This window comes from Aquila chrysaetos, chromosome 23 (assembly GCF_900496995.4).
Source record: "Aquila chrysaetos chrysaetos chromosome 23, bAquChr1.4, whole genome shotgun sequence".
NCBI lineage: Eukaryota > Metazoa > Chordata > Aves > Accipitriformes > Accipitridae > Aquila > Aquila chrysaetos.
Window position 1 is genome coordinate 17,413,591 of NC_044026.1, and position 25,066 is coordinate 17,438,656.

At 44.9% G+C, this 25,066-nt stretch overlaps 1 protein-coding gene across 10 annotated transcripts in view; it reads right to left on the reverse strand.

The window, feature by feature from the left end:
• Window positions 1-15,037: 15,037 nt before the first annotated feature.
• ARHGAP6 (Rho GTPase activating protein 6) overlaps window positions 15,038-25,066 on the reverse strand; it is a 341,022-nt gene continuing 330,993 nt past the window's right edge. For all 10 annotated transcript variants that reach the window (XM_029999031.2, XM_029999033.2, XM_029999038.2 and 7 more), the window contains 3 exons: window positions 19,503-19,765; window positions 17,874-17,954; window positions 15,038-17,136 (listed from right to left, as the gene is read on the reverse strand). In XM_029999031.2, the coding sequence (XP_029854891.1) occupies window positions 16,430-17,136; window positions 17,874-17,954; window positions 19,503-19,765 (1,051 nt within the window). In that variant the 3' untranslated portion in view covers window positions 15,038-16,429. The remainder of the gene's footprint in view (window positions 17,137-17,873; window positions 17,955-19,502; window positions 19,766-25,066) is intronic.

Consider the following 25,066-nt stretch of genomic DNA (forward strand, 5'->3'; position numbering starts at 1 on the left):
TAGGCAGCATCATGTGCCGTGGAATGGATATTTTCGGTTCAAGAGCTGGCCTAAATAAATAAAGAGCAGATCACTGAAAATTTTGTTTTTGTTTTCTTGGAAATAATCCCACATTTCATTCCAAATCAAGCAACCACTTGGCAGGACCTAAACCAAACATTTCAGTCAGTACTGGTGCTCCCCCAAATACACTCTCCTTCAGCCGAATGCTGAGGACATTTACCCGAGGCATGGAAAATTTAGGTTCAATCCCATTCTCTAGGTAAGGTTATTTAATTTTTATCATCTGCCTTCTACCTGCCTCGCTCTTCAAGTGATAAGGGTCAGCCAGGCACAGCTCCCTCACCCCCTTGTTCACACCGCAGAGCTTTGTGGAAAACACTGGGCTGTTGCCTTGAGTAGGAGTTGGATCGCGTCTCCCACTCCCAGCACGTCTCACCTCTCAGTGCATGTCCTGTCGCATACTTTTTTCCAATGAGTATCTGCATGTTAATAACACTTGGCACAGCACTACCAAGTCACCCTGAGGAAGATCTGCCTGCAAATACCCTTAAGCCTTGTAGTTCATACCCTGTTCTTAGGGGAGCTGGGAGGGCAGGGAAGGAGGCGAAAACCCTGCTCAGGAAGAGAAAGTTTTCAAAACTGGGTCTTCCACATTCCTGCTGGACTGGCTATTGAGTAAGTTACAGAGATGCCTGACTCCCTTCTATTCATCTAGCATAAAACAACAGAATACATGCTACCCAGCAAGTTCAGACAAATAGCTTTAGGATGCCAAATCTGCATTTTTCCTTGAAGAAAATAATCCCTCTCCCCAACCCCGCTTCCAAAGGGATTAAAAAGAATCTGCCAGCCCATCCCTCCAGGCTTGCCTATACAAAAGCAGCACTCCATAAGAGCATTTATCTCTTGAGTCAGAGTAGTTTTCCATCTAGTAAATAAAATATTTCTTGGTCCTAATAAAGAACAACAATTCATAGTTAATATCTTTAACAAGAACTTTTGATACAGTTCCAGAAAATAAACCTGCAACTAATATCCTGGGACTGAGAGTGTTACTGATCTTGCCAAGTAGTGCATGGCTTTGGAGAGTAAGGAAGATAATATAGACCCTCTGGGTAGGATTTCTTAAAATGGGCTCAAGAAGGGGCAGTTCTAGAGACAGAAGGATGCGGGGGGAAACTTCCTCTTCTCCTCTCTGGCACGGCAGTCCCTGCCTGGTCCCTGTGCAGAAAGGACGTTCGTATTCCACCCCTGTCCCTCACAGCAGTGACACATACATGCACTGTATCTCCTGTCTCCCATAAAACCCTTACCCTCCATCTCACCATCCTCGTTTCATTCTGCCGAGCACAGGATGGCCCCAACGGAGAGCTCCACTCTGCGCAGTGTGAAGGCTTCTGAGGAGTTTGTGCCCAAGAAATGTAGAGGTGTGGAAAGCATGAAGTATACAACAGGACAGAACAGGAAAATAAAGACGTACAGAACATATAGAACAGAGAAAACACGGAAATATTTAGAAACGTTTTTGTGAGAACAGATGGATGGAAATGCTAGGCAAAGGCTGCAGCAACTGTCGTTGGTACAATGTGATGGGGTTGGAGGGAGGGAGGCAACTGCCTGTCACTCCAGCCCCAGGAGGAGGTGTTTCACACACAAAATAGTTTGGGGCCCAATAGGAGTCATGTTCTTCTGAGAGCAAAGGACTTCACCCTTCACCCAGCACCTTCCTGTGCACCCAGGTACCAAAACGAGTGGTACTCTGGAGGGACTGCACTTCAGCAGCAAAGCGTTTGGGTGTCATTCCTGTGTCTGGCTACATCAGTGAGGGGTGCTGGGGTTCCCTGTCATGGGCACACGTGCCACTGTCAGTCAGGGCAGCAAGAAGTAACTGGATTATCATTTAACCATGCCAGATGAAGCCAGAAAACACAATGCAGAAGGCCCTCAGTTGCTGCATTGATGTTAAGCACCGGAAAAGGGCAAGCGAGGATTCCTTCGATAGAGGTGGGCTCTGAAAGAAAATAAAATGCTAATTTGTCCAGGTAGGTTAAGCATAGGTATGCCCATGGCACAAAAGGGGATTCAATGCAAAAATCTCCAAACTACTGTAGTTGGCTGTGGAACTAGAATTGTTGCCAGCTGGACCTGATCTAGTATTTCCACAAAGAGCTGTGCTGTGTCTTGTAGATCTACAAGGTAAACTGTTTAGCTTGTGAGTCTTTTCCCAATTCTCCATTGCATAATCTGGATACACCCTACGTATCCCTAATGATGTCTCCCGGAAGCATCTCCTCCTTTATGAGCCCTAGAAATCTACCATTAATAGCAAGCTTCTTAGGGAAAACTACTGGTAAAGTGCTATGTTCAAAAAGCCTGGGTAAAAGAAGACCTGAAGAAAGATGAGCAACAGCCAATCAAGGAAGTTTCTTTTGTGTTCCCAGTGTCCCATGACCACAGCTTGCGGTGATCACCTCAGACAGTGCTTGGAGTGCTAGAGGGTCAACCAGACAACTACTGGAGAAAAAATAAATAAATAAATATGTATTGTCAGTTTAGTGTGAATACTGGTATTGGGCATCTACAAGCAGAAGGAAGAGTGGTCATTTTTTTCCTCGCACAGTTATAAAGACCTGGACAAGCAGTGACAGCTCATGATGTAGAATTTCTGGGACTTACCTTCATTTTTGCAGCTGTTCTTCTATGCAGTAGCAAGACCCCTTCAGAAAGTGTCGTTTCCCCAGCCCCAACACAGTGCAGCCAGCGGGTGACTGCTCAGCTGGGATTCACTTATATTCCCTGGCACTGCAGGGGTACGGATGCTCCTGCGGAGTCAGATTCTTCCCAGAGATGCACAGCAACAGGGTGAGAATGGTCCCAAGCTGCAGCAGGGAAATCCCAACAAGATATAAGGAAGAAACTTTTCCATCACGACCGTAGTCAAGCACTGGAACAGGTTGCCCAGAGAGGTTTTGAAATCCCTGTCCCAGACCTTGACGCGACACAGCCCTGAGCAAGCTTTGAGCAAGGGCTTGGACCAGATGACCTCTGGAGGTCCCTTGCCACTGAACTGTGCTGTGAGAGTGCTCTCTGCTCGCCCCTCTGTCCTCCCCACGTGGAGCTCATCCTGGGTGGAACAGGACAGTGCATGGCTCGCCCAGGTACAAAATGGCCCCTCATACAGCTTGTAGTATTTTAGCACTTAACTCCCAGTCAGCCTGCGGGAGACAAAGCTTAGTTTGCTGAATCTCAAGCACCATCCACGAATTACAAAGGCCCCGCTGTCCCCTCACAGGTCTGCGCAAAGTGAGGGACCTGAAGCTATGTCTTGTGCTTCAGGCACCATGCTTTGTAAACCCAGGCACTCAAGGTAACTGTCTAGCCTCATTTCTCCCCAGCAGCTCCTCGAGGTGACATTGTATTCCTCACCCACTCGATTCTCCCTTTTCATCACAGCAAAACCAGCAAGGTCTGACTGCATCTGCGTGTGGACAGATCACAACCACTCCGGGTGGAGAACTCCCACATGTGCATGGCAACTAATGACTTGCAAGTAGGACAAGTGCTAAAACACCTGCGTGCATAATTGCACCCACCCAAGGCACAGCTGAAGCAGCAGAGGCCCTGCCTTGCTTAGCCAGACCTCAGGTGTTACCAAAGAGCCGTTTAGATCTGTTCCAACCCTCCGTATGCTGAGAAGACTTAACATTGCCTAGGAGCTCTCCTTGAAAATGCTAGGATTTGAGCTGCTTACTGGCAATCTCTTTTCCTTCCTTTATCCCTGCTGAAACCTAGCTGTGATTAATATTCACGTGTTCTGCTGGATTCTCGCTAAGCAGTACTAACAGACCGCTTGAAAGCCTTCAAGGCTTCATTCCTTTTGATGTGGTTTTGCTGGCCAATACAAAACCTGGAGGAAATTACAGCCTAACTGAAAGCCATAACACATCACCCTCTTTAAAATCCTAGAGCTTCCTGACATAGTAATGGGCTGCTTTGGAATATTCATCTTAATGTTTTACACTGCAAAACAGACAGGGCAACTTCCTACTTGGGTGAGACAGAAGGTGATGGGATCACTTGTGCAAGGTTGCAGCTGAACCTTCTGCTCTACCACATGCGCTCCCACGCGTGCTCGTCTCCCGTGATAGTGAGGGTCTCGGGAACCACTAACGAAGAATAGCAACCAAGTCTGCCTTCCCAGCCAGTGCCTTCCCAAAGGAGAGATGCTTCCTTCATCCCAGTGCTCTGGACATGGTGGCCTCCCCAGGCCGTGACAGAACAAGTTACCAGTGTGTGACTGAGCTGCCCCAGGTGATGCCCGAGACGTCATGCTGCACTTAGGGATAAGAGCAGAACGGCGGTGCTACCAAAGCTGGGGATTTTGCTTATAAAAAGGTCTGTCTTGTGAGAAAAATGAAGTAAAACCCAGGCATTTTGGGTAGCTAGTGCAGTGATGTCAGTTAATAATAATTCTGAAAGGGGATTTTTGTGAATTTTTGTTTTGTACTGCCTGAACCTCCATGGTGTAATAAGTCCTTTCTGAACTACTTCATCACACCACAGGGACTTCACCTGAGCCCACCTCATTCCCTCCTTTGAGTATCTCCCATTCAATACTAAGGCAAATGCTGAGAAACAATTTACAATCGCCCCTGCGTCTGAGAACAGGCATTAGGAGGGGACGCACCTTGCGCTTAGGATGAGAGAAGAGGTGAAAGGACACCTCCAGTGCTGCTTTTCCCCAGCCGCTCTTCCACAGCCCAGGGAAAGCATCCCAGCCACACCCGGGACTGCACAAGGCTTTGCCTTGTGGTAATACATGCAGTATCCCTACGTGCCTCCTATAATCTCCAGGAACTGATGCTTAAAATAAAGTAATTCTAATGAACACACTTTATGTTAGATGTGAGCTATGAGGGCATTTCTTGGGACGTTGTACTTATAAAGTTATCAAGCACTTCAGACACTGCCTGAAGAGCGCACAAAGGTCTTGGTACTGTTTCTCTCACGGCACACACACTCGCTTTATACATTTCCTTCCGACAGCTACAATCTCAGTTCTCCAAATGGCAGTTTCTCATATTCAGTCAAATGAAATGGTCAATATTACGTGAGTCTGATCTGGCTTGCGATGCCATCCTGTTAACATGGATTGCTAAACGAACTGACTCTCTTTGGCAGCCCGATCATTCAGTGTTCATTTCAGAGTGGACCTGATGTTAAACATGACAACATAAGAACTGAAGCAGAACTTAACGTCCTTAGAAAAGGTTCTGCAAACAAAACTAGTTTTATGTCTGTCCTGCTGTATCTACAAGAGTATAACATTCAGAAAACATGAACGGAAGCTTAGCACCCAGACTCGCAGAGAGAACTGGGCAATGAGACTCTTTCTCTGGTTAATCCCTTTGTGGGAACCTGGCCCCAAATTCGCATACTTTAAAGAAAAGGTCCACAAGTTCTGACATGCAACAGATAAATATTTGAGTTTTCAGCTGGCCTAGCTACATGACCTGTGTCTTAGTTTACTGAATAAAAAGATATGCACCTAGACGAAAAAGTTGAAAGGCAAGGCCCATATGGATATATTTAAGAAAAGCCTTTTTCTCCCCCCCTCATTGAACACCTATTGCACATGGGAGAAGGTTGGCAGGATTTGGGCTCCAGCCATGAGGAACTCAGCCCTGCAACCCGTTTGCTGGGTGGAAGAATCAAGACATTCAGCACAGCTCTCGCTGATTCAATTATAATGGATTAACATCAACGCAGTTGTGCGGTGAACAGAAACTTTCCGAGTGGAAAGGTCTGCTTCAGTTGTCCTGCTAGCGTCTTTGCGTATGCCTGCCAAATAAACATCTCCTGCTGGGTGACTGGAAACAAGTATATATGATGGGTGTACAACAGTTATACGATACTAATCTTTACGGTATAATCTCATCTCTGCTCTACAAAGACTTCTCCCATCACCGGATCCAACACAGTTACACAGCAAAGCCTGCGGGTTGGCAGCGAGAGCTGGGTGCGCAGCCACCCCACGATCCTGCCCGGAGCTGGGCTGAGGATGGGAAACTCCTGGAGCTCGTACCCTGCCCACCCACCTCCTCGTCCAGTCTCATCCTGGGCAAAACTTGCGGGCAGCGCGGGGTGTGCCGCAGCGGTGTATCATCAGAGCCGTGGAGAGAGGGAGCCCCGGGGCCTGGCAGGAGAGTCGGCATCGCCTCTGCTCCAGCCACGCACGGCTGGCACGGAGCGCTGCCGTCGGGGCGAAAGTTAGGTGCGCTCCTCGTGGTAGCAGTTACGGCTGAGAGGTGCTTGCTGCCAGGGAGGGCTGTCTCTACGGCTGTTGAGGAGACTATAGCAAACCCACCAAGCTGCCTGCAAAGGTGTGAAGTGGACATTTGCCAAGTGGCAAAGGCATCGTGATTGTGGTTCACATTTTTTTCCTCCCTCTCCCTCCCACCGAAGAAACCTCTTAAGATTTGTTCAGAGGTAAACTTAAACCTGAGGGTCAGCGTGAGTCAGCTTTCGGCTTTGAACACTGAGTCCAAGCCTAGCCCTACACTGGACATGCAGTAGACTCTGCTACCCTTTTCTAATATGCAGCATTGCAGAGAAATACCCTCCTTGCTGTGCCTAGACAAGTTTATAGTAACACTAGGTATTAAAAAAAAAAAGAAAGCGGAGGGGGATGGAACTCATTATTAAACTGTAAATACAAATCATGTCCTGAAAACTCTGATCTTATCTAGCTCGTGTTAGCTTTGAGAGGTTCACAGTGGTTTACTGTGGATGTTGTGACATACCTCCGCAACCAGGGAGAAGTTACCTACATTTTACAATTATGAAATGAGCTCTGATACAGCAGAACATGGCAAACAAACTTTTGACTGCAAAGCTGTGCTAAATTAATAACGTGGCTTTACTGTCTTTGGTGCCCAGATTTCTTTCCTTGCCTTATACTGCACTCAGTTCTGTCCCAGTCCACCGGGTGGGGACTGATCAGAATTGACACTGGGTATTGTTCACTTGTTTGAAGGAAGAACGGTCACAGAAGATTTTTTTTATTACTCTTTTCTGTGAAAAGGGATAGAAGGGCTTTCTCTTTTCCTGGTTACTTTTGTTCTTCCATTGTCATCTGCATCCCTGATGTTCCTTATCTGTGTGCTAATCCCTTGTTATCGGAGGAAAGGACAGCTACATGTTCTCCCTGCCTACTCCCTAAAGCACAGAGTAGAAAATCGCCCAAGGCTAGTATGAATATTAAACCAAAAAGCTTCTGAACAGCTCTCCTCACAGGGGCGTACAGACTTCTGCTCCCTGTTTCAGACACAAGGCAGATCCAATGGTCCATGTGCATATGAAGATCAGCGGGACCGAGGGGCAGAGCAGAAAAAGATTAAATAAAACCAAGACCCCCATAACAACCACAAATAGGACAGGCATCTCAGACAGAGCCCGGGCGGCAGGGAGCTGAACACTGCCCTGCCCCATCCCAGCGTGACGTGGGTGTAACTCCGATGCTCAGGGCTTACCTGCAGTGATCGAACGTCTTCTCGCGGGCAGCGGCAGGCGCAAGGAATCTCCCTTACGAACAGGTGTTTTTCTGGAATCCTTCCTTTCTTTTCAGCCCCTTCCCTTTGTCTTTACGGCACTTTCCCATTATTCCTGCAATAGGAGGGAAACAGAAACTTCTGCTACCAACTAGCAAGGACTTATTTTCCAGGGGTAATACTGCTGCCTTTCTAAGGCTCCCGGCTCAGCTTGTCCAGCTCTCACGGGAGACCCTTGTTTGGTGTCTGAAGGTGCCCAACGGGCAGCCCCAGAGCCTGAGGCTTCCTATTTACTCCAAGCAGAAAACGTGTTGTTGGGAGCTCACACCTCAAGCTTTCCCAAGCTCCCCGTACCGCAAACCACCATAGGCCATACCCACACGCCCCAACCCTTGGGGTTTTGGTGTTTCAGTGCAACACAAGCCAGAACAGCTCAGGCAACCTAATCTCCAGTGCTGAACAACCGTTGTCATGACCCGTGCTGGACAGACCAGGGAGGAGTCATGGTGAGTGTGGAATTCCCTCGGGCTAAATTAAGGTGAAATGACACCAAATGATCACTTAAAACATCTTACTCAGGGCAGAAGCAGCCTGATCTTGGGAGGCGTAACAGCGGGTGGCGGGGTTTCTCTCAACAGGAATTGGCATGAAAGGACCTCAGTAAACCGTGTAACCTGTGGTAACCATACACATCAGTTCAGGGAAGAAATCAGGGAGAGCCCTCCCGTTGGGTCAGGAGGTTCAGAGCGGACCCTCTTGATTTCTAGACTCCTTCTCACCGAGGGGCCGAGGGGCGGCTGGATCCGCTCTGAGTCCCAGACTTGGTCAACGGTTTATGTCTAAAGGGATGAGGTGTAGGGATTGTGGAAAAGGAGAGAGAAAGAAGAAAACCGGTCCTGGGTCCAGCCAGCCCCGCAATGTTTGAGACATTAACTCTTCCAGTCCCTCACAACCGTCCAAGGGTCCCAGGGCACAGAGGCTTCAGCGCAGATGCCGAGTGCTGGGCAGCACCGTCCTCAGGTGTGCTTCCCTCTCCTCGGGGAAAGGCACCGACTGCTCGGCTCACCCTCCCCGCAGAAATCAGGCCAGCAGCCGGGCTCCAGGTACTACAGAACTTCTGCCGCCCTGACCTCCAGGCTCCACGCAGGTGCAAACACTGACCCCGACGGGTTCAGCCCTTAGACCGACCACCGCAGCTGGAGCAAAACCATTGCAAACAGCACAGCCTCGAAGCCCCCAAAACACCCCCTGCTTCGTAACTCCCTGGGCAGATCCAGTCTGCCAGCACAGGCCTCCCCCACCGCACGACCCAGCCTGAGCATTCCCTTCCCGGGTGGATGGATAAAAGAAAATGGGAGAGGGCTGAGGAAGGCAGGACCTGAAAGCCGCGTGTGGTCCGTTGATGAGCGACGTGCGGCTGCTGCGCTGCCCTTGGTCCCCTTCCCTAAACAGGGGAATGGGAGAACCAGATGATAGACGCCCTGAGCTTCAATACGCCTGGTATATCCCAGGACTATCATTCAAATGGCCAGATGGCAGGAAAATACTGTGAAGGAGGGACATAGCGAAGGTCACTTCTTCAGTCTGGGCTGGCGCACAAGGAAGAATGCAGGAGCAATAAGGCCAGAAGCAGAACAAAAGGCGGTATGACTCTGTCCCAGCGCTCGTGTAGCAATGCCATTGCAGCAAAGCTCAGAGCTCACACACGTTCTCAAACCCGTCTTCTCACCAGCACCGAGGAACAGGCACAAGTACTCGCAGTGGCACAGGGGACAAGACACACCGGCTAGCAGGGCCTCACCACACCTCCCGGGTTCCCTCTGGTGCTCCCACTCCCAGACCCCCCCTCTACACCACCACACTGATCCTGGATGTTTCTAGCTGCAAATCTTGACTCTTGAGGGATGGGAAAGCCTGAAGGTTCAGAAACCAGTCTGTCAGTGGCAGCCATGGGAAAACAGCACTCAGGCTCCTTTGCAAACTTTCTCCCTCCCTCTTTCTTTCTTCATTTTTTTATTAGAGGGCTTGTTCCTTTTACAGGGGAGTCTTCCAGCTCCCCAGGTCCTACCACTCCTTTATCACTGTCAGCTCACAGAGTTAGCAGCAATAGGTTCTTCTAAAATAACGTTCACTCACCGACAGCCCCCGTGGGATGAGGCTGCTACTCCAGAGCTCTCCCTTCTCTCTTTTTTTTTTTTTTTTTTTTTAACCTCACTGCTTTTTTCACAGACTGCAAAGTGGCTGATAACACTGGAGCCGGCTCTTTTTCATTTTTTAGAAGGATTTCAGAAGTGCCTCTTTACAGTTCTGAGGTCTTTCGGGGCTCCAGCTCTCCCTGCTGTCAGAAATCAGGCCACAGCTACATGATGTCGATACCACTCTGGGCAAAAGCATAGCGGGTAACCTTTAGCTGGCTATTGGGAGCTACAGAAATAGCCTGTGGGTGTAAGGACGAGTTTGTTCAGCATCTCACCCTTTTAAACCTTTTTTTAGGAGAAAAGCCAGATGCCTCTTCCATATTCAACACTCAATCTCCCCAAAGTGATCATATGATTCTTGTCCTTGAGTGAACAGTGTGTTTTTACTTCAGTAACCCTACTTGGCAGGCTACCGCATGCATTTGTTATTTTCTGCATTAGAAAGTGCTTTTCAGTCCAAACTTCTTTCTTTCTTTCCTTCCTTCCTTCCTTGCTTCCTTCCTTTCTGGAAGGATACTTGCCTACTCACCTCTGTGAGGTTGAAAATAGTAACCAGGGCTGAGGTGATCTTTTCTCTTCATGATTGAAGAGTTTTTAAACTCTAAAGGAAGCTTTGATTTTTCGGTAGCCCTTTTTTCAAAGTAGACCAAATTTGGAATTTTATGGAGACGATGCAGTAAGAAATCTTCCTTCCTGACTAGAGAGGTAAAGCGCCCAAGCAGGGACCAGTCTGTTGGTGATTACCAGCTGGGAGCTGTGGTTTCTGTGTCTATAAGCCACCCGGTCTGGGCAGGGGCGGTTCAGCTTTACAGGGTCCCATCTGGCCAGAGCAGCAGGGATGTCCCCACGTCCCGACAGCAAGGAGAGCTTCACGAGGCTGGTGTCGGCGCCTTGCCCGCTGCCTGCGTGGCCCTGGGCACATCCACGCTCACCTTCCTCTCCTCCTGGAGCCTGAGTGTGAAGCCCCACAGCTCAACACCCGTCCGCCATCCGGCATCGCTCCCTCCCGGCGAGCAGCGGTCAGCCCCCCCAGCACACGTGCAGGGAGGAGGATGGGGCCAGATATTTTCTCATCTTTTTCCCAGGTCTGATTCTTTTTTCCACCCCAGAGTCTGAAGCAAATGCTTTTGTTTTCCAAGCCCTTTTAAAATTATTATTTTTTTTTTTAATTAAAGCTCATAGCTGTGGTTGGAAGGGGACATAGGGAAATGGAAAAGAGCGAGCCCAGCAAAAGGAAATGGTGATCTGAGGCATCCCCTCATGTCCCCATTGTTTAACAGAGACACAGTTAAAAAATTGTTCCGTTTTGTTTAAAAGTTGAAATAATCATTAGAAGAACGTCCAGAGTCTGCAGCTCAAGTCATCATCCACAGAGTGCGGCAACCACCCAGCTGGAGATACTGCTCTCGCCTGCTCTAACGTGCTCTTTTACCCCTTCCCAAATGCTGTTCTGCAGAGAAGTGGATAAAAACAGCTCTGCTCTTCCCTCCCTCCCTCTGTGAGCCTAAAACTCCAGTGGCAAATACATTTGCTTACTCAGCAGCAGAGGAAAGAAGATTAACCCCTGTCTTTCACAAGGAAGATTTTATCTGTCTCCGTTTGCCAGTGCTGCTTGGGATTCAGCACAACCCCCTCCTCCCTATATTTCTAAAATGCCCAAATCGGGTTCCTTTCATAAATCCCATATTAATTTTTTAATTTGCTGAACAAATTAATTGAATCCTGGTCCTGTTCATGAACACTTTCAGATCAGTTGGAAACAGAGTTTTCAGTGAGCAAAAAAAATCCCATTTTTAAAAAAAAAACCAAACAACAACAACAAAAATTGCAATTCCAGACCAGGCAGTGTCTCTCTCCCTCACTTTCCAAAAAGCCTGGATTTCTTACAGCACCCAGCAGAGCTGAGCATGCCGTCTCCTTCTGCCAGCTGCCTTCCCAGGCCCCCAGGAGCAGCACTGTCTCTGCCAGCCCCACCAGCCCCAGGTTTGCCCGAGAGCCCTGGGAACATCACAACATCACCGAGGCCTCCGGATAAGTTTCACTTTTCCCAGATGCTGGAAAGGTAGGCTGAACATCTTCCTTTCCTTTCCCCAGGCTGTAATAATTTGTTGGCATTAGACAACGGTGTCATTAAACGCTCCTTCTTACTGTTGCCGGCATCACCGTCCATTTTCTATTTTACCAGACCCTTAGGGTGGGATTCATTCAGCCAAACTTGCAGGGTTACTATAGATCTCTACTCGGGCAACTTATTTAGGCTTCCTTTATATAGGCAGTGGAAAGAAACGGGCTCGTCTAGCGACCAGCCCTTCAAAGGAACCATCCTTCAAAGAAAGACTCAAGTAGGCTGCATGGATGGTGGCACAGAAATACCCCTCTCTCTCCACTGCATAAAAAGGGAGTTTGTGAATGACTTTTCCAGATGTAGATACCACCTTTGGAGATGCTTTAAACTTCAGGAAAATTAGATGAATGCTATTCTCAGAGAGGGTGCATTTTATGACCCAGCACTCTGGGTGTCTACATGCCTTGAATAGCTCTGCGGTCTCCAGCACCGCCTGGACGCCGAGACGCCTTCCCCTGAAGCGACTGCAGCGCAGCAGTAGCTCGCTATTCTCAGTGATGTTGTAAAAGGGCTTACTGATGTCAAGATACTCTTTAACGCAACTGAGAACCATTTCCACCGCTTTGCAGTTCTGTGAGGTTACGGCATCGCGCACTGAAGCTACTCTCTTCTTTTTTGGGGAATGAATGCAAAAAGAAGGAAAGAGGGAGGGAGCAAGGTGCGGCTCAGACATCACATGTGTTTCCCAGAGGAGAAAAGTCCCTGACCCTCTGCCAGACCAGTGCCACAGAACAAGATGGTGCTCCAGAAAGGCTGGAATTGAGGTTTTTGACCTCAACCAATGCCTGTGAAACAACAAAACCAGTAACAAAACAGCCCCCCCACCCCCTCTGACCACACAACCACAAATCCCAGCCCATTGAACCACGTCATTTCAACAGCGGAGAAGTTCTGAGCGGCATTCATCTACGCCGTGATCGCAGCCTGGGCTCCCGATGCAGACGGCAGAGCACTTGAGAGATTTCAAGCACCCAAGCCGGCAGTTTTGCTTGGCTTAAACACAGAGCCGCTCTCAAGTGCTTGGCCAGGCTCTCGCCTACACATTGAAGCAGCAAGCCCCGCAGTTGCACGAACAGCTTTAACAGAACTAACTGGAGATTGCTGCCACAGGGGTGGCCAGTCCCACCCTCCGCCTCTCCCCCAGCTCTGACCCTGTCCCTTCTCTTCCCCGCGCCTACCAGTTGTGAAAGACCCCGAGCTACCTGAATTTTACGTGTTCCTCGTACGGGGCAGGTTTCAGCCGCAGCAACAAGCCCCGGGATTGCTCCCACCATTCCAAGCACTGGTGTAAGGGACGGGATGGGAGGCTGGGGAGGAGGGAGAAGGTGCAACTTACCCCTCAGCAGCGGAGCGTCGTCTTGGCATGGGTGAGTCAACTGTGTAACCGCATCTTGTTTTAAAAGACAGCAGCAACGGTAATTTTTAAAGGAGTATTTTAAAGTCTGAGCCTTCCCGTTTTTCCCTTGGCTCAGAGGTTCCCCACCACATCGGGTTGTAGCTAGAGCTGCGCTAGTTCCTCTCAGTTTTTTGTTTCTGCAACAGAAGAGAGAAGAGCAACCCCTGCCCCATGGGCGACCCGCAGGCACCTCATCCTTGGGGCACCCACGTCTCGCCTCTCCCGGTTCCCCTGCGAGCGCAGCACACCCGTCCTCGCAGCTGAGCCGCCCTCCGAGAGGAGGTAGTGCCGACCGTCACGGGAAAGAGGTGGTTCTTCGATCCCAGGTACGAACCGGCGGGGTGCCATAGGAAGCGATGGGAGGGAACGGAGCTGCGGGAGTTTGCCCTGAGGCCTCGAGACCTCCAGAGGAGACCACCTCTACCATGCTCTTCATGAGGCAGAGGCCCATGATCCTTTTGCTACGACAGGAATCCTGTTCCCAAGGGAGAGTCAGAGAAAAGGCTTTGATATCCCCACGCTACGGACCTTCCCTGTAAGAGGAATATTAAGGCTGGACAGGAGCGTATGTTATAGGAAGAAAAACATTGCAGAGATCTAAAATGGAATAGCCCCCACAGATCTATCAGCTAACATAAAACTAGAAACAATCTTTCACGGCTACATTTCTTGTGAGATATAAAAAAGACATCAAAAGAAATTACGTCGCTGATTTCAGCCTGGTACAACTAAAAATTACTACATCCTCAACCTCGTGATAATTTTGCTCTGTCCTCTTCAAATGAAAACAACAGACAGAAATGACGTAATCTTGGCAAGCATTACTTTAATTCATCGGAATTTATTCTGTATCTCTTTTCTTCGAAGCAATTGTATATTGAAATGTGTGCAGACGAGGTTGTATTCCAGCAGTGGTCTTGGTTTTTGTTGTCCGTTTTCGCATACACTCCATATAGATGGTAACATACACATACATACAGAGAGCGGTACTGGCGAAAAGCAAGCTCCTTATGAGGCTGAGTAATCATTAGACATCTTTCACTAAAAATGTGTGGGTGCTTCTGTACTTAGAAAGGGATTTCTAATGAAGAGATGGACATCTACTGAACAGAGTATCTTCTGCAGCAGGATTTACACTACGCCTGGTTTTGAGGACTATGAGGGAGCTTTAATTCCCTGTAGCAAATCTGGATCAAGCCTGGGATAATACTGAGACAAGATCAAATAGTGAAGATTGCTTGTGAGAGCTCCTTTTTGTCCTTCCTTATAGTCCACTATCTTTTTAATTTGGGGTGGGGTTTTTTTTGGTAATAAATTGACACAGGGCTGCTGCAGCAAGCTACATGCAAGAACCTTTTCCTATCAAGTCTCATATCAAGACAGTATTTGGAAGCGCCTTGCAACCACCAGAAGAAGAGAGCTGAGATTTATTCTGAATGCAGTATTCGGAAAAAGAGCTGACCAGCCTGACAGCGCTACAACAATCAAAGGCCAAATCCTGCCCCTTTCAACTTGGGTTGGTGCTTTTATCTTATAACTTTACTTGGGAAATGGAAATACGATGGGCAGACTCTTTATAAGATGGATTTTAAGTCTAAAACCCAAGTAAAACCTCAGATCTTGTACATTTAAGTCATACCTGAAAGCGGTCCTTAAGCTCCCAAGCCTGTTAGATGTTTGTGACAGAGATACTCAAGAATGTAATAAAAGCACATCCATTTTTACAGGAACCTTACTTCAAAAAAAAGGAGCAAAAATATGCTCATTATTTTGCTTAGCTTTTTATTCCATCGTTATGGCACAAGATAGAACTTAAAGACAACATCACTGAATAAGTCTTCAACTTCATTAAAATTAAGACTAATATGTTTTATAAAATTCTTTTGATATGATACACTTTCCCTTATCAAGTGATAAAAAGAATTTTCTCTAGAATACTGAAGTACATTGCCACCTGCTGGCCATAAACAATTTTGCAACTTAAAACCACCAGAACGTGTATAAAACAGCAACATTTAACAATGCAACATACAGTTATTGAAGAAGTACTGTTGACCCAGACTTTGGCACAATATTTATAGAAATGCAGCTGTGAACTTCTCCAAACATCATGTTCATTTCTGAAACTGTGTGACTCCCCTTCATGTGTCTGTCTGCATTTTTTTTCCCTTTCTCTAACCTTCTTAATGCTGAAGCTTTGTTATTTCAAAGGAAAAGCCATATTCTTTCTCATTTGTTACACACCTCAATTTATTGGGTTTCGTTTTCTAAAATTTGGATTCCAGTTTATTGTTTTAGAACAATACATAAAATCATACATTTATAAATATATATATTATATCCTGTATACATAACATTGGTTTTCCTCTAGAATGGGAGGGCAGACCTTTGCACTACATCCTTAGTTGGTTCAGGCACGGCCTTGCTCTTAGTTGATTCTTTGAGCTGCTTCCTACCAGAATCTAAAAAAATATTTTTACAATCTTGTATCAAATTTTAATTTTGTTTGCAAATATATTTATAAGAAAAAAAATATTTGGTATTTTCCCTTCTAAGCTCACTACTACCCTTATAAAATATATGGCTTTTCACGTTCCACTCTATTTTAGTGTTTTTCAATAGGCAGTGAAAAGAAGGACAACTTCCCCCTTTAACAGGTTTTTTTTTTTATATAAGCACAGAAACCAGCTTGTGCACTTTCTATAGAATTCCAATGCATATCACGGTAATGTAAGTGCAGTGATTTTAAAAAAAGCAGTCATGATTGATTGACATCTGTATATGAAAACTTAATATATGATTATCGTACAATACCCATTACAGAATATACAATCATCAAAACTGCAGATATATAAATACATTTTTAGCAACATCAAAGCAACAGTTTTATCTTATAAACAGCGTATGCATACCGAGTTATTAGACTAAAATTTTCATCTTGTTTTTTCTCAAAAGCTTGCTGAAAAACAGGAACATACTGTATTTGTAAATGGACTGCTTGACAGTGCTGTTAAGAAATTAAAGTGAACAAAGTTTAAAAAAAGTATACGCAATTCAGTTTTTATAAAACAAACAAGCCCTCCCCGTTTTCCAATGTCACCGTTGTTTTCCTATGAGTCGGAGGCATAGGTGTGAGTAGCAGTTCTGCAGAGTCTGATCATACAAGCGTTTCTGGGAGGGCATCGGGGTTATCGGCCGATAACAGCTCCCAAATTTGCCACCTCTCCCTTTGCCAGTCGTGCCAGTCCGCCTCTGAAACATTTTTACTGTTCTGACTGTGAGGTGCCGTGGAGTAGATGTGAGCCGCTTGCGTGTGCGGGGCCGGCCGCTCCTGCCTGGAGGTGGCCTGGTCAGGGGCTTTGGCTGGCGGTCCTCCAGCTCCTCTGGTCCCTGAACTTTTTTCTTGGCGTTGAAGTCTCCACAAAGAGTGCAACGTTGAAGAAACGCTTGATCGCTGTGACAACGCAGAGCTCGTTTTTGCTGGGCCTGGGTAGGGGGGTGGCGGCCGCTCTTTTCTATAGGAGGGCTTGGCTGTGCTTTGCGAACAACCCGCGTTGGAGTCACGCTCGCTGAGGTCCTCCACGCTGCTTAAAGTCAAGTGCTGCTCCGACTTTGAGTGTGACAGGTCCGAACTCCTACCGCCGACTTCGATTTGTGCGTTACCGCACACCCGAGACGCCGCGGGATGCAGCTGACACTCCGGAATGGCAGCAGTCGTCTGGCTCCTCCGCATGACCTGCCTGCCGGTGTCCAACTCGGAGGAGCTGCCCCGCCACCGAGGAGAAGACATGGCGAGGTTCCCCTGGGAAAGAGAGCACTGTCCAGGTCGCAGCAAGCTGCTTTCGTAAATGTTCCCGTAAGAACCTGGAGGCCAGAGACGGAAAGGCGTCAGTCTGCGTAATCATTTACATGGCATTTAACGAGTTACTGCTTTTCCCCTGCATCACACCGTAGAAGAGGGATGGGGGGTTTTATCAGCAGGCTGTGCGACTGAAGGTGTATCAGCCCCACCGCCGGCCGAACCTTCAGGACACAGAGCAGCAGCCCTACATCTATCTGAACCATGTCTAATACATTACCCGACGACTCTAATACTTTGCTCCGACATAAAGCCTTGCAGCAGTTAACATCTTTCAAATGCTTGAAAAGGATGTGGGCACTTTAGTCTCTCAATTCTTCTGTGAGGTGGGTGCAGAAGGGAGAAAAACAAAGGCAGGATGGGCCAGGGACTTGTTGGGACCGCACCGGCCAGCGGCAGGGTCAGCACCCAGGGTTGCCAACCTCACAGCCTCTGCTTGTGCCACCGCGGCAGCCGCTCTCAACTCCCCACCGCGCGTCTCCCTTCCAAGGACTTTTAGAAGAATATAAAACTATTTTTTGAAGTAATTTAAAAACTACTTTTAAAATCATCTTGCGACAGTTTCAGATGTTGCCACATTTGTATAACCACTGTGCTTCTCTATTTTATTGAACAGTCACCTTTTAAAAGTTCAACTTTGCACAACGTGAATTCTCCTACTGGTTTCACTGTGATTTCTCAAAACCAAGAAATTGTTTATGTCTTTGCTAGATTTGGGCTTAAAACTTGAGAAATAACTGACCTGTCATAGCTGGATCTTTGCAGCCACTTTTCAGTGTTGAATGCCAGGTGCCCCAGATATCAAAATGATCTTCAGAGACATCTAAATAGCAGTAAAAGCAGAACGAAGATGATGAATCAATCCTCTTAAAACCATTATTTAGAAACATACAAATGGAATGGTAAAACCTTACGTAAGGTATCAGAGTTGTTAGCATCTGGCTTACCGTGCACCTAACACAAACATCTCAAACGTATCTGTCGACAGTTACTTGCTGTTTCAGGCTCGAATCCTGTAATGGGATTCAGTAAGCTCTGTATGGGCAGGATGCCTGGGTTTGCTGGGAGAGTGGAATTTCCCTTAAGTCCTCTGCCTTACTGAAGTCAGTCGGAGAATTTGCACAAGAACGGGAAGATTTGGCCAACAGAAGGTAGTTCATGTGCTTTTTATGGGAAAGAATGGCAAAGCTCCCTCAGGCAGCCCCAGCCCCAGGGATCACTGTAAGGCACGCTCTATCAACCTGCGGCATCGCTTCGGTCTTACACGGAAGTGCTGTCACAGAATAGAGATTTCAGGAAATGTGCCCATCAGGCGTTGTGCTGCATTGTAACTGATTCATGCCTTTTTCTGATTCCATCTGGCAGTAAAGGAATTTCCTAATTTGTCATGGTCCAGTATCGTTGTGATGCGTATTAAAGTCCAAAAGATGGTTAATATGATAAAACTTCATGTAATTTCCTGTTCATAACTTAGTAGAAATCTGACCAAATTTTGAAACCTACTCAGAGATTTACATGCTGAATACGGAAGATAAATGCCCACTGGCATTTATAAAGCATATAATTGAGATAATAGTCTAAATGCCATTAATTCCAAAGGGAATTAAGTGCCTAACCGGTACCTCTGAAATGAAATGGTTTTAAAAATATCACCAAACAGTTATCTGCATCCCTAAGCATTGAAAGTTCTTAAAATTTGGCTCACTAAATACACACTTCATGAATGTGGATTTTTTAAAATAAATATTTTTCAATGAAAAGCATCTTGAAGTGCTGGTGAGCTATCAGTTTAAACCACAGTTCTTTACCAAAGAGATCATTCAGGTGTGCACTCCCTAGACAGCTATGGAAATTATGGATCCCTGCACTAGTTTTGTTAGGTGTGTAATTGGTAGCAGATGTAAAGCTGTGCAGCTCAGCTGTGTTCTCCAGTGAGAGGGTGTTGAGGTCATTCTTTTCAATTGGAGAAAATTTGTAGCTTCATGTCTTAAAGTCTCAGATTTTTCCAAAGTCTGGACCATAACCTCGCGGGTATTACAGTCCTACAGAGCAGGACTAGAAATCAGTCTTTGCCACACTGTCACAGACAGGCTGAAAAGCAGGACATACGTAGTTCTGTTTTCCTAAATAATAGCTCCAAGTTTTTGGAAATGCATCCCTGACGGCTGGCTGAGCTAACGAGGAGGACTGAGCACAGACCCTTTGGGCTCAACACTAAAAAAGGATGTTGGTCAGTCATTTCTTCTAAGGTTATTTACACTATTGCTCCTCAAATCCTCGTAGCTGATAATACAAAAATGACACTTTCCAATTACTTCAGAAACCCCCATCAGTCACTGAGGCGGAGGAACACGAGCAGGATGTACTCTACCTTTTCCAGCCTGTGATGCAGAAGAATTCTCCTTTGTCTTAGGCTGCAAATGTCCAACCAGCGTGTACTGTTCAGGTACCTTGTACAGCTTCTCTGGGCTGCGGGCAACTTCTTCTTGCGTTGCTATCGGCGAGCGCTCAGACAGTACCGGGGAGTTGTTGTCATAAGGCGAGACATCTCCGCTTGAAGCTTTGTTGGAGTCTGTGGAAGAATGTCTTCCTCCTGTGGAGTAGGAACCTTCTGACCGCAGCATCTCAGGGCTCCTGAGAAATTTTGATAAACAAACTACTGTTAATGAAAAATGCTTTATGTTCACAGGTACAGGTGCAGTTTGACATCATACAAATGAAATCAAATACAGGAGTATGATCACAGCTGCTGAAATGAAAACACATCAGAAGCAGTACAGAGGTGAATTTTCCATGAGTAAAACTTCTGCCATGAAGTGGCCAGCAGAGGCCACTAAAAATCAAAAGATGTTGCTGTCAAGACGGAAAACAACAAAAACCACACAACCATACAGTTCACCACAGGAAATTAAATAGTGAATCAATTCCTTATGTTACCTTGACAATTTAGCTTGTTGCAACAATAAATCTGTAGGCATGATAGGGAAGATTAGTTTGATGCTAAGCAGCATGCTAAAATCACTTCTTCCATTCTGAAGTACTACACAGTCAGGGAAATCAAAACCATAGCTCGCCTCTCACACTGTGAGAAAGATCCTCTTCTAGAGCTGTCAGAAGGTAAATATTCTACAGGGGACAAGCAGATGTATCTACTGTACTTCTGATGGGGGCAGCAAATAACTGACTCTCCTGGTAACTTCTACAACTTCTTTTACCCTTTCACCTTTACATCACCAACAGCATGGCCTGCATTTAATTTTGACAAAAAAAGGCAAACACCCCCCCCCCCCCCCCCCCCCCCAAAGTACAGCCAAGGCTCAGAGAGACAAGTCTCATTTTTGAAACGTGTTGGGAACATTGAGGGAGATTTCTTGAACTATTACAATTCACTACACAGATCGGAGGCAGTCCATGAGTCACCGAACCTCCCAAAGAATATGTAGCTATACTCTGTAAACAAACATAAGTTTTTTCCTATTGGTCCTCCCTAATTTATATTTCCATTACTCATTTTTCATTTCTCTGCACCTTGATCTTTGTTTCTTAGATGCATCTTGTTTGCTTCTCGAGTCAAACGCTTCTCTCAGTGACCTCACGTTAATATCTGCTCTAATTGAATGTGATACGACAGAGGCTCAATCTTGTAAATGAACTGCACTGAGCATGGTCAGCCCTTCTCAGAATCAAATCCAAAGAGAGCTTGAACTGAGAGAGCACCCAAAGCACATTACTTGTTATGGAACAAGAACCCTCTTTCCAGACAAATAAAATAAAACTGAAGAAAGAAAATAAGGAAAACACACAGTAATAAGACAGGCTAGCCACAGCACACTAAATACTAGTACAGAAATAACGACAAAACTTAACACCACTTTCAAGCTGCTGGTTTTTTTTCCTCAGCCAATTATATATTGCATGTACCAAAACATAAAATATATACACTCAACATCATGATTATTATGTTATTCAGTATTCCATATTCTTTTTTTCTAGTATAAAAGCAACAACAAAGTGTTAGGAATGAATTAACTAAGTTTACTCTTTGGTAACTCCCAGCAAGAAATCCATCACTGAACTGATCCTGAACCTTAACTGGGTCCAAGTCAAAAAACCAGAGCTGCCATTTGGCAAAGTAGCACTGTCCCAGGCTTCCCAGTGTGGTTGGTATGGTAATGCTGGGGAGTCAATAAAAAAAAAGTAAATCATGCCACAATTATGTAACTTCCCATATCAACTTCTCATCTGAAGATGAGTCCAATGTAAATTAATCTACAAGCAGCCACACACTGAAGAATTATGGTCTTTTAAGTATGTACAATTCTATCACAAATCTTTTTTCTCTTTTTTGTCCCTTACTCCTTTCTTTCTGCCCTTCTAAGTTCTAAAAAAGCTTGTGCAGTGAGTGTGAGTTAAGATGAGATTTAAGCAATGTCTTGGGAATTTTAGAAGAACCAGAAGGACCTGAGAGAAAAGGGGAGAAATGTTGGTATCTGTAGGTTTCCTATGACCAAATGTCTTTCTCTCCAGCTTTCTAGGCTGAACGTCATCTAAACCTCACCCTGCTAGCATACAGACACACTTAGCACTAACGGTGACACCAATAAGGCTTATCGCATGTAAATCTTTGCAGGATCAAAACCTAGCTATGTTGCACAGGGCAAAGAGAGAGGTACGCCACCACTCAGCCATGGCAAGGTAACACAAGGAATAGGGGAAAGGGAAATGGCAATGAAAGAATGTGGGAACATAAACTTGAGCTTTGTGAAACACTGATTTCATGTCTTACCTTGAATGATCTGTTATAGTCTATCTCTTCTCAAGACAGAGCTCCTGATAAAAATTTACTTGAATGGAAACTGTCAAGTCTTTGGAAAGATCCAAATGTTCAACTTTCTAAACTCATGTACAGTTTCTGCTAGTAAGCCCATGCAATTTTATATATATATATATATATATATATAAAAATATCACTTTCAAATTTGTTTAGAAAAAATAGTTTCAAAAATCAAAGAAAATGCCTGTGGACTCTGCCAATCTTACTACAAGAAACCATCAAAATGGATTGAATACTTTAAAGTTGGAAATTGAGCTCATACATCTGCAGCTTTACCATGCTCTTCATGAACAGAACAAAACAAAACACAACCTGCAAAAGACTTTGGCTTGCATCTTTCCAAATATAGAATCAATTCTCACATATTCCTTAAAACAAAACTTTTGCATCTGTTTGCTTTGTGGTTTGAGTTCAGTAGCAAACAGATGCTTACTAAAATTCAAAATTAATCTTCACCTGGATAGCTCTAAGATTCTCTACCCACACACTGGGGAAAAACTAAATTGGGAGGCAAATGTAAATACTGCGCAAGATACCTACTCGCCTACATGCAGTCTATTAGTAAGGGCAAATTATGATCTCCACAGAGAATAATAGAAGATTATGTACTATCAAATGTGAGCAATGGGAAGGCAAGTAAAGTACCTTCTAGTGGTTACGAACTATGTTAAGGGAAAGATTAAAAAGTGGTTATGTACAAACTGAAAGATTTGAAAGCTGCAGAAGGAACCTATGCCACATGTGCTCAAAAATACTATTTCAGATTCCAAAACAAAAATCAACTACGCTATGAAGGAGTCTTGGGGTTTCCTTTCTAACTGGCATCCTTCTGAACTGATGTTATCCACCAGAGTCTACTTGCATGGATGAACTGGAAAAACGTTAATAATAATAAATACTTCTACTGGGGATATTCCTACTTTTCTACTGGCATCAAGGTCATCAAAACAGGAAATCCCTTTCTGGTTTTGGCAGAAATCCTTTTCTGTTATACCTTCAAGCTTCTGAGTGGGAAAACAATTCTGTCTTACAAGAGGCAAATCATACGGAGTGTGATGGCTTGGCAGCATGCAGCAGTAATTTCCACACATATTTGAGCAACACAGGTGCCACCAACAAAACAGATTATTATGGGATTATGACATGCTTGCTGCTGTAACAGGGTAGAGGACTCAATGATTCAGGGAGCCTCTGCAGCTTTGAAAATTGCATTTATACATACTGTATGGCCTATTTTATGGCTTCATCTTTGTGCCACAGGTTAGGATGGATTAAAACCCATCATCACCATCCAAAATAATTCGAAAATTCTATAACTTCGAAACATATTCACTCTAACAGGACTACTAACCATGATAAGCAATAAATAATCATAAGAAACAGATTTTATTTTTGTGTTAGTTTAAAGATGCTTCATCTTACAGCTGGAAACCCCAAATTCCATTGCCATCAAGCCAACATATAAAAAAGTTGGGAAGTCATCCACAAAAGCACACTTCATAATTGCTCCCAATGGTAATTAGTGCTTTACCATGAACAACTTCCATGAACTCCCTGACACACTATTCATGATGCTCAGCTCTTAAGAGAACTAAAAGATGAGGAACATCTGATTTGTCCTCCTCCGGGGAGGAAAAGAGATTGTGTTTCCTCTGTTAGATCAGAGCCAAGAAAGCATTTGTAATGACATCAAAAGCAGAGATGTGAGGGCAATTATAGAAGCAGGACCTTCAGAGCAATTAATATGACATTAAAGTCTTGAAGTTGATTCCATACACTATGCTATGCAGCCAACTAACTCTTCTGATGAAGATTGTCTCAAGAATATATAAAGTTTTCTGTTCCACGGATCCAAATTTGGATCTTGACCAAGGAAATTTCCAAGAGTAGTAAGGATGTATTTTGGAGGCTCATTTTTATCAAATCAAGACAAACATCTCCTTGTCTGCTGCCTCACATTTCTTACAGGAAAAATAACCAACAGACATGTAGCCTCAAAACTGAGATTATGTTCTGAAATAGATTAATCTCTTAAGAGCATCACACCCCTAGCAATAACACAAGCAACATTCCCTCTAATTGCCTGGAATATCTTAACCAAGAAGTTGCAATCACAGTGAAAACATATCTCATTAACATTAAGAATAAATCACTTACATGATAGCAGAGTAGAAGAAAAATGACAGATAGTAAGTTTTTCTTATCTCAGTGATACTTCACCTGCCCATTACTGAAAATGCAATAAATTGGTACTAGTGTAGCTGTATGTTCCTATTTGGTTTCATAACCTTTTCTTACAAAGCTCCTTTTGTCAGTTGTGACCAGCTTTGCACAAAAGATCCATTTTCTCCTGTAGGTGTGTGTGCTGGCTGAAAAGTAAGGAAGCTCAAGGAAAGGTCAATTAACTTAAAGGAAACAGGATCTAACAATAATCTGTCAACATCCACAATGATTTGCGACAAATTTATGCTCAATTGATATGTGTAGCCACATGTGAGATACAATTTTATGCCTTTATATTATACAGACGGTGAAATCCAGCATGAAGGTTTTTATTAGCTTGAGTTAGAAATAACATGATCATTCCAAACTGAGGGCTTAAAGAAAGAAGTCTCTCCAGACTTTATCATATGTCATGTGATTTGCACTGTCTTTCCTAATTGTGGTCTTGGCTCACAGCAAATGTGAAACAAGTGTACAAGTCAGCTAATGTACCTCTAATTATCCTGCATTTATTGTGATCTAAATATACACATGGTTACTTGTCAGTCAGACAAACTAACTGAAATTATTTCATGTCTGTGGTACACTAAGAAAACACACAGAGACAATTACCACAAATCAGATGATCTGTGATAATTTGCTACTGCATGTTATGTGTTCATGTCGCTAAGTCAACAAACTAATAAAATCTTTTACAACACATAATATATTCTGCACGTATTTTTTGTTTTTAATTTTTATAATTAAAGAAAGCTTTTTCCTCCATGCGTTAACTATACTATTTCTTTTATACCTCTTCCTTTAAAGCCAGGCGCACTATGACATTACCTCCAACTATACAATGATCAGAGGCAGAGAAAAAAAATCATAGCTAACTG